The sequence below is a fragment of the Miscanthus floridulus genome, chromosome 1 (genome assembly GCF_019320115.1).
Source record: "Miscanthus floridulus cultivar M001 chromosome 1, ASM1932011v1, whole genome shotgun sequence".
Classification (NCBI taxonomy): domain Eukaryota; kingdom Viridiplantae; phylum Streptophyta; class Magnoliopsida; order Poales; family Poaceae; genus Miscanthus; species Miscanthus floridulus.
Window position 1 is genome coordinate 159,243,007 of NC_089580.1, and position 10,054 is coordinate 159,253,060.

General features: G+C 55.2%; 1 protein-coding gene across 1 annotated transcript; it reads right to left on the reverse strand.

The window, feature by feature from the left end:
• Nucleotides 1-5,495: 5,495 nt before the first annotated feature.
• Nucleotides 5,496-9,004, reverse strand: LOC136499673 (zinc finger CCCH domain-containing protein 22-like). Its single transcript, XM_066495244.1, has 9 exons — nt 7,597-9,004; nt 7,323-7,502; nt 7,033-7,218; nt 6,861-6,946; nt 6,502-6,750; nt 6,299-6,410; nt 5,929-6,144; nt 5,763-5,837; nt 5,496-5,635 (listed from the first exon to the last, which is right to left on the reverse strand). Exons 1-8 carry the CDS (start codon nt 8,568-8,570, stop codon nt 5,804-5,806), a joined length of 2,037 nt encoding a protein of 678 aa, XP_066351341.1. The 5' UTR covers nt 8,571-9,004; the 3' UTR covers nt 5,496-5,635; nt 5,763-5,803.
• Nucleotides 9,005-10,054: the final 1,050 nt, after the last annotated feature.

Below are 10,054 nucleotides of genomic sequence, written 5' to 3' on the forward strand. Positions count from 1 at the left end.
TCAGGTCTTCCTTTTCCCTTGAGTCTGCCCTACTGACATGGCAAACCACGCTAGTGATAGAATGTTTCGCTGATCCTGATAGGGCTGGGCTCTGGCTTTGTTTCAGCGAGTGGTCACGTCCCATCCTCCCCCGACAGATGGTGTGGTGTGTCAAGGTGCCGAGCCATGACTCTACGGAAAGTAGACGGAGAAATGACCATATGCCCGTCACTGTAGATGATGTGAGTTCTTCCTTGGATTATAGTGGTTGTCGTATGCTTGTGTCAGGATCCACGCCCGAGGGCAGATGGCGGCGCCTACAACACTGTAGGACAAAAGTCAGCACCCACAACACTATTTGGGCTCTGCCATGCCTGGAAGGGCTTAAAGCGCCTGTCCCGTCGAGATGGTACCTTCTCGCAGGTGCATAGGGTATGGTCCTCGGTACTACGGTTGACCTGAGTGTCCTGTCTGGCCTTGTGCTCGTCATTATGAGAGGGCCGGGTGTAGACGTCGGGCAAGGCGGGGCTAGCCCCGGAGCTCAGACATCGAGCGAGGCGGAGCCTGATCCCAGACATCGGGCGAGGCGGAGCCAGCCTCAGGCGTCGGGCGAGGCAGAGCCTGCCCTCAGCTGTTGGGTGAGGCGGAGCCAACCCTCAGGCGTCAGGCGGGGCAGAGCCTATGCTTAGCCGTCGGGCAAAGCGAAGCCTGCTCCCAGACGTCTGGCGAGGCGAAAACCAGCCCTCGACGGTCGGGCGAGGTGGAGTCTAGCCCTCGATGATTGGGCGAGGCGGAGCCAACCCTTTGGGGCAGGGCGAGGTGCGGCCAACCTTCAGTTGTATGGACAAGGGGTGTAGTTGCGCTCCCGCCTGTTCGGAAGCATAAACGTTTGATGGTTATTAGTTCCACCTCATTAGGTACCCCAGTATTAGGTCCCCGACACAATTAAAACGGCTTATCCCATTTTTCTCGTTAGGATTTTCATTAGCACTTCTGCGCACCAAGTAAGTTAACTTGGATATTTATTTGACTCCACAAAAGTGAGTCACAAAGGATTCGCTTATCATTTCACGCACGTTATAATTTTTTAAAACTCAAAAACTTGTTTGGCTAAACCCTCTCGGACCTAAATCTTGGTGCTAAGCAAGCTGGTAACACCCGGGTTGTTAAACTCCTCGACCCAGCCCTCCCCGCCCACTGTCTGCCCCCCGTCTCTTTGATCCCGCCCTCCCTTAACCACAGGGTGACAGGCCGACGGTGAAGTCCTCGTCCTTGCTCCAGGCTTCCACCACCGGCGGTGGGGCGGCTCCCGCTGCCTCGCCATGCCACCCGCAACCCACCCCTTGACCCCGCCCACCCTAAGCACAGCAGCTCGCCGGCAAGCACCGTCGTGATGCCCCCGCCGCCAACCCACCCAACTGCCATCTCCTGCTGCCCCGACGGTGGCACCCCCGCCGCCATCTTGCAGCCGCCTCCCCCTAAATCCTCCTTCTAAGGTAGCCGGGGAAAACCCTAACCCCTCCGGAACCCTACCGTTGACAACCTCCTCGCCTTCTTCCTCTCTGGCATGGGCGTGGGCGCCAAGATCTATGACGCTGAGCTCGGCGCCAAGATCTATGGGGCCGAGGCCTTGTCCACGTCGGCGCCAGGTCACCGCCACGTCCGATGCCTCGCCAAGACCTCGGCGCCATTGGCCATAGCGCCTAGATGAGTATTCTCGGCGCCAAAAGCCATGGCGCCGAGGTCAGGTCTATAAACGAAAATCAAACCACTAGTAGTCTATTTGTGAATATTTTTCAGAAAAAGAACTGAAATAATAAAAATTCGGCCCGGCAGCCCCGGAGTGTGGAACGCCAACTTAATTGGGGTGGACTCGATCGAGCTGCAGTGCGTCAGTCAACAAGAGCATCAGCTGTTCCTCGACAGAAAGGGGAGATCAACCCGCTGCAAAATTGGTGTTGCAGGGGCAAGACTAGCTGATCGCGCCAAACTCATCACACAGCATGCCAGTACTTCGTAGGACGGGGACGCCGGGACGGGGAGAGCAGGTGATGTTTGATGGCCAAATCACGCCGTGCGCGTGTTTAGTCGTGCAAAGTTGGAAATTTGGCTACCGTAGCACTTTCGTTTTTATTTGGTAATTAGTGTTCAATCATAGACTAATTAGGCTCAAAACGTTCATCTCGCAATTTCCAACTAAACTATGCAATTAGTTTTTTTCGTCTACATTTAATGCTTTATGCACGTATCGTAAGATCGATGTGATAGATACTGTAGCATTTTTTGGAAAAACTTTTCACGAACTAAACAAGGGCTAAGTGAATATACCAAGTACGGAGTAGGACGAAATCAGATCGCCACACGTTTGACAAAAACTTTAGTGCGTACTAGCGACACATAGAAATGCTAGCACCCAGCCTGCGACCAACCTTAGATGAACACGAACGCATATCAATCTGTGCAGCTGTGCTGTGCAGGCAGTGGCGCACTGGCGCGGCGCGCTGGGGTCGCCGAACGGATCTCTGGTCACGGATTACGGCAGTAGGATAACCGCACCAAAACAAGATGAGGCGGCGCAAGATGAGAACCATAAGATCTCTAATCTTAAACCCACATGCAGGTCAGGTGCCCCCGCGACCGCGATGCGCAATCCGCGCCACTGGCGGGCCGAATCCGGAGGGCGCGAGGGACAAACGGGCGATGGGCGCAGGCAGCTTCACAGCACGGCGGGTGCGCGGGGGCCGCCGCACATGCCGGCACATGCCCACGCACAGAGCTAGCGCCGCACGGCAGCCGGACCGAGCCGAGGGGGTAGTACGACCACCGCCTCCTCTCCTCTCCTCTCCTCTCCTCCGTCGTTTGCTCTTGCTTGCTTGGCCACGATCACGAAGAACGCAGCAGGGACAGGGCTCGGTTCCTTCCTGGCTCTCCCTGCCCTACCACGCTCCGCGCGTACGTGGACGCGGTGGCATGGGGCATGGCTGGCTGCGTTCGCACGCGCGCGCGCGTCCCCCCGGCCCGGGAGAGCACAACAGAGCAGGAGCCCCAGCGCAGCAGCGCCCGCCTCGTTGAGCACAGCCCCGCGTGCCTGCCAATGCCAGTGGCATACCGGGTGCGGTGCGGGGGGACGGGGCGACACGCGGGGTCCCGGGATGTGATCGCGGGGCCCGGCCACCCCGTGGCGTCTAGCGCCCCGACCTGTCCCGCTCACAGCGCGCCTGCTTGTCCTGAGCCCCTGAGCGCGGGCACACGCATATGGCCGGGCGAGTCGGTAGGGCACGCTGGCATTGCCCGGCAGAGCACTAGCCTACTGTGGTAGTTCCAGTGAGATGCTATTGCTACGACGAGTAGTCCCCCGGACCGCGGCCACCGCAGCACTAATGACCCCGATTTGGTCCCGCGGCCTCGGGTTTGACCGCGGCAATTTTGCGTCGAGGCCCCTGTGGTTTCGCCCGTTTGTTTTTTTAAGAGTTGTTTCGCGGATTCGTGCGCGCCTTGGTGTTCGCGCCCTGTTTGCTTTAACTTTGTCGTGTCGCGCCATCTGTCCGGCTCTGTTCATTGGGTAACGATTGCCGGCTGTGTGCATGTGCAGGGATTCAGAGGGCTTTACAGGAGGCTACGACGCCACAGTGCGAGCGAGGGCTCCTCCGCCTTTGCCCTTTGACAGGAAAAGGCTTTGGACCGAGCCGGCCGCGCTTTTCGAAAGCAACCTTTGCGCAAATTTTGGCTGCTGATTCCGAGCGATCATCGGGCATCGGTTTGGTCCTACTGATCCGGAAGAACAGAGGTTCAGGCTCTTAAGCTGGCTGGCAAGCACCCACAAACCAAACCATCACCAGTGACTTGTAGTAGTAGTCCTATTCGATGTTATTTTAGCAAGAAAAAAGAGAGATCCCTATTTTGTTATGGGAACCGTTTCAAATTTTGAAAGGGGTGAGAAGGAAAAGAGGAGGTCAAAAACTGTACCGCGGCATGAGGTGCAAGACACAGCGCCATGCATGTGTGCAGGGGCAGGGCACAGGGCAGGCTGGGGCCTGCGAGAGACCGGTACGTGCCGGGGGGCGCAGCGCAGCGGAGCGGACCAGGGCTATGGCACGTACCGCGCGGTTGATGGGCATGATAAAAGCTGGGGGCACACTGCGCAGGCCACATGGGCGTGACTAGGCGGCCTGCCAGGGTGGGGATGGAGCCATGGAGGGAGGAGATACCCGACCTTTTCACCGATTCACCCGCCCGGCCCGGAAGTAGCCGAGGAGTAGAGTACTCGACTCGCGTCGGACCCGGACCATGCTTCGTTCCGTTTCGTCTCCCACCGCAAGCGAGAATCTGGATTGGCGCGCGTGAAACATACGGACACGGGAGATACTGGTCAGCTCTAATCCAGGCTTAATAGCAAAACCACAATGCAATTTTATTTGCCTCGAATTTTCAACATTTTGGCTTGGCTTCTTTGTTGGGAGCAAAAGTCGTCAGCCCGTCGATGGTCACTACTGGATTGGTTTCAAAAAAGCATTAATTCCGCGACATGCACTGATGTGAACGTTCATGCTCATGTTGCTGCATCAGGCTTTGGACAAACAGGACTGTCCTTGGTACAGTGTTCTAGGGTCACGGATCAGCGACTAAGCTGAACAAAACAAAACAGACCTGAATTCTGTTGGTACGAATGTAGTAGGATCACAAATCATAAAAAAGATCCTAGTGACAATAAGAACTAGGAATCGTAAATTCACTCATTGATTTAGCACCACCAATCATTAGTCAAGATCCTGACAGCCATCTCACAACAACAGCAACACCTGATCCCAATCCCTTTCAAAGTTTCAAAAGATGAGAGATAAATGTAGGGGCAAAGCACTTGCACAAGCTTTCTTTCTCACTTTACTTTCATTCTTTCTGTAGAGGTGTCAACTACACTAGATCCACTCAACCACATGGGAACAAAGGCAGAACAATATGATGATATATAGTATAGTATTTTGCAGCGGCCTGCAACCGCTGATCAGCGGACATACTGGGAGACACATACATACCGAGACAGCGACTGAAGGTGTCAAAGGCATACAAGATCTCAAGCACACACACGAACACACATCTCTATCCATAGGAATGGCTTGGGATCTTGCACTAGTAGCAGTTAAAATAGCTTACAGACAACTGCCATGGCCATGTGCTCTTCTCCAGTCACTGGGACGCCCTAGTATACAAATATCTCCATCTCGCAGCAGGCTGTAGCTGTACTGGTATTACATGTGACCTGTGGCTGTGGCTGGTACCAGAATTGTGGATTAACATCACATTAGTAAACCTAGTGGAGGTGCCTGTAGTTGTAGAGTACATCAAGGACCTTGTCACAGTAACATCTTTGTGCTGATGTTACCTGCTACCGGTAAATACTAAGTACAGATACTATTTATATATATCTAAAAACTAGGGGTAACACTAGAGGGATTATTTGTATATATAATATATATACTTATATATGGCGATAGTGCATATGCCGCCGTTTTCTTAATCAAGGCTAATGGCATCTTCTCTTGTGGTTTAGTAGAACTAGGGACTAAAAGAACAAAAGAAAGGGAGCTAACACTATGCTGACACTTGAATCCTTTTTTCCTATATATTCCACCATCGCTTTTCTTGGCTTCTAGTATTCCTGTCACAATCACAAGCAGCGAAAGGAGAGAGAAAAAAATAAGAGAGAAAGGGCAGAATAATTAGTAAAGCTAAAAGGTTGTTATTTGAGAAGCGTAGTTGGAATAAAGAGGGCCGTTAGTGCTTACTATGATTAGGCTGGGGTATCACTCGCATCCAATGGTGAACTTTACATCCCCATGGCTCCGTGATCGGTGGACAGCCTGCTCATTGCATTCAGAGAATCATTTCATTCGTGGATGACAGAATGTTCATGGACATAATCAGCGCCACGGAAAGTAGAGGCGAACACACCTGTGCATGGGGAAGAAGTAGGAGCTGGGCGAAGGAATTTCCAAAGCAGGGGGGCGGAGATGGTTACTACCACCGTCGATCTTGCTCCCAACACCGACATCCACACCAACACGGGATGAGGTGTTCTCAGTTTCCGTGGCGGTGAAACTGTCAGGCACAGGCGCAGCAGACTTGGTAGGGGACGCAAATGGGCTGTCCGGCAAATTGTGCTCTCCACTGTTCATGAAACAAGCAAAGATCAAGCTTTGACACACTGAAATGTTGTTGAACTTTTCTATCGGATCATGATTCATGAAAGCCAAGTGTGGGGATCATAACTAACAAGCAAGCAGAATGATGATGATGGGTTGTTTAGTGTAGTTTAATCCACCTTTGGTCGCTATCAGCGGCGTCTGGGCTCGCCTCGCAAGCAGATTCCTCCTTATCACCAGCGTTGACCTTCCCCTCCATAGCAAATCCACTGCTCAGCTTGAGCTGCTCCCCTGTCAACGGCCAAGGAATCACAATGATCAGTAACATTTGAAAACAATTTGGTTTACTGAAGCGACCAACGTGCTCCAACGTGATGCCTACCGAACTCTGGTGGCGACTCGACTGCGGTGGTGCTCACAGATTGGCTGGACGCGAAGGCATTGGCAATTGGTGTAGGCAGTGGCTGTGTAGCAGCTGCGCGAGCCTTAAGGTCGAGCAGCTGAAGACCCATGAGGCGGCGGCTCTGGAGCTCAATGGCCTGCTGCAGTTCGGCAGCCTGCTGCTGTTCCTCCAGCTTTCGGCGCAACAGCAGCTCGTTGGCGCTGTTCGAGTGCTGCAGCATCCTCGCACCTGACAATCACCAAAACAAAATCAAAATCCCGCTAGGTATCAACGACTGGCCCAAGTTCGAGAACACAACCAACCAAAGATCAAGACAACATCGTTGGGGTCTTTTTTACCGAGTTGGTGCAGATCAAAGGGGTCCCGGGCGTCCAGCCCGCCAGTGGGCGTCGTGCAGCCGGAGAAGTCCCCTTGCTGCTGCTTCCTGCGAAGCGAGAACAGCAAATCAGTCAACCCGAGCAACTGCATGCATGCACGGCCGCCAGCAAAGGATGAATTCGCAATGCATGCCTGTACTTGTCGGGGACCTTGCCCTTCTCCTTATAGGGCTTGACGAGCACGCGTGCGTCGCAAATGAAGTGTGGGTTGCCCTTGGCCAGGATGAGCTTCACCGTCTCTGGGTACACGAAGGTGACGAACCCAAACATACGCTTCTGCTGGTAGGGAATGCGCACGTCGTGAACTGGCCCGTAGATGCTGCACCGCATTGCCAAGAAGCGCAAGGGTCGGTCAACCAAACGGTGTTCTATGCCGAAGCAAAGATTGCAGCACCACATTAGCATGTGTGCGTGCATACATACCTGAAATAGTTGGAGACGTCCTCCTCGCGGAACGTGCTGTCGGCCGGGAAGGTCAGATAAATCTGGCGCGAGCCGGGGTTCATCATGTTCGCGAAGTCGGCGCGGTCCAGGCGCGGTCGGCCCATGAACTTGTGCGCCTCGTCGCCGCCGCCCAGCATCAGAGACGCGGCCGCCGCGGCTCTGCACGCGCACAGGCGAAAAAGGATGGAGCTTTGGTGCGAATGATTCGAGTTTGGGGGTTCAGAACTTGTAAATGGCGTCTGCTCAGCTCTACCTGTCGTGCTGCTGTTGCTGTTGCTGCAGCAGGAAGCTGAGGCACTTGCTCGCGGCGGAGGGCGAGCCTGGGAGGGAGCCGGTGGGGGAGTAGGGGAAGGCGGCGGGGCCGAGGCGCTGGCCCTTGGAGCGGATGAGGAAGTCCTGGCACTGCTGCTGCTGATCGGCGGCTGCCTCCATCTTGGCGCCAGCGAGCGCAGCAGCGTCGTCGGGGAGACCGCCGTGGACGAACCTGCAGCTGCCGCCGTTCTTGCAGAACCCGCGAGCGTAGTAGAGGCAGGGCTTCCACCCGAAACCATCGCCGCCGCCGCTGCCAAGACAGAGCTCGTTGACTGACGAGCTCCGGCGGTGCACAGGGCCGCCGTTGGGCCACCCGAGGCCGAACGCGAACATCCCATCGGCATCACCCGGGCCGGGGTTCCGGCACTCCCCGCCGTCGAACCCCGGGAGCTGGTGAGCCGGGTTCGCGCCGCCCTCGTTGAGGAACGCAAGCTGCTCCTGCAGCTGCAAGTCGTCCAGGAGCGCGTCCCCGGCCTGATGAGGAAAGAAGGGCGCCGCGCCGCCGTTCACGGGACTGGGCAGCTCCTCCCCAACCCCCGCCGCCTCCTCTGCGGTGCCATTACTCGTGCTGTTGCTCCTGGAGAACACCGGCGCGTGCCCCCATGACGACGGCGAGGACACCGAGAGCGGCGACGGCGCGCCGGCGCGCCCGGAGTTCTGGCGTGGGAGCTGCAGGAACGGCGCGTGCCCGGCGGCCGCGACGGAGGTCGGCGAGGCCGGGAGGAGCAGGCCGAGGTCCTTGCGCGCCTTGGCCATGACAGCGTGGAGCAGAGACTCGGGGCCGAAGGCGAGGCGGATCATCTCCTTCTCGCCGTGGTCCTGGATGAGGAGGAGGCCCATGATCTTGGCGGCGTGGTCCGGGTCTAGCGCTTGGATCCGGGAGAACACCACCTTGGTGGCCTCGTAGGCGTCCATGGCCGCGCCAAGAGAAGAGGGCCAGACGAGACGGAAACCCTGGCTCCCTCGCACCGCAGCAGCCAGCAGCTCACGGGCTTCTCGCTTCTCCCTCACACCCCCCCTTTACCTAGTGCAGCTTTCACGGCCTTTTGTACACACGCTGCACTCAGCAGCAGCGCGATCAGATCGATGGATATGTCAGTGTAGGGTAGCGCTGGCTAATGGCTAGTAGTGCTCTGGCTGCTCGCAAGCTTCCGCTTCCCCAAGCTCCCGCTGCGCCACTGCACCACTGAGCAGCTCCATTTCCCCAAGGTTTGGTGCTTAGCCGCGGCCAATCAAAGATCAAACCCACTCTCTCTCTCTCTCCGGCTCTCCCTCTCCCTCTCTCGCGCGCTTTGAGGGTTGGTTTCTTGGGCTTTGGGACTGCTCTCGGGGTAGCGAGCGAGCGTGGAGTGTGGGGGCTTGAGACTTGCACACGAACCAGTGTGCAGAGTTTTGAGGGATCAATGGCCGTGTGCACATACCAGTTTGGTTTCTTATTTTCACTGTTGTCCGGGAGGACCCAGAAAAAAACAAAATTCAAAGCTGCGTGACCTGTGCATGGATCTTGATCTCCCCAATTCCCCATTTTCAAAACCTGATTATGGGCATGGATTCCATCCTGAATGGAGCTTTGTCCGGATCTTCCGTTCTCCCTCCAGCGCCGTGCCGTTACAATACAGAAAACCCCGCCTATTTGCATTAGTTTTCCCAGAAAACGGAGGCTGCTTTTCTCCACACCCTTTTGAGACTCGGGGGCGATATTTGCATCTACAGAAATCCAGTTCCTCTTTTGTCAGCGAAAATGGCCTAGGATTTTCGAAACCGGCAAATTGGCAGAAAGGCATGGCGAAGCTTGCCCACCCATGTCGATCAGGGAAGTGATGGATGCAGTCGCATTTCTGAAGAGAAGATATATCGACGGCGATGGGATAAACTAAAGTGGTAATCTCAATGCAGCACGGTACCACTTTCCTTATCATATTCAAATCATGGATGTTGCCTGGTAACCAATTGTAAGCCGACGGGGCATGTTGCGGTGCGGGCAGCATGAACAGCAGCGAGATTTTTATGCCCGGATACATAAATGTTTCACCTGAAGTTGTTTTCCTGAACTTGAAATGAAAGACCGTGACTTCTGGGTATTGATTGTACACCGCTATGTTTCATGCACACCGCTCTTTCCAAACGATTCGCGAACACACATCAGCCGATTTTTTTACATTTTAACCCTTTTTTTTTTAAGTTTCTCACAAATAGATTCCTGACGGAAAGAATTCAGAAAATATACTCTTAACTCGACGCCATTGATGCTGGCGCCGAACTAACACGTCTCGGCGCCAGCGTCTCTAGCGCCGAGCTCCTAGGCATGATAGATGACATGGCAGTGAGCTCGACGTCAGTCATGGCAGTGAGCTCGGCGCCAGTCAAGCTCACTGCCATTTAACCCCGACCAACATTCC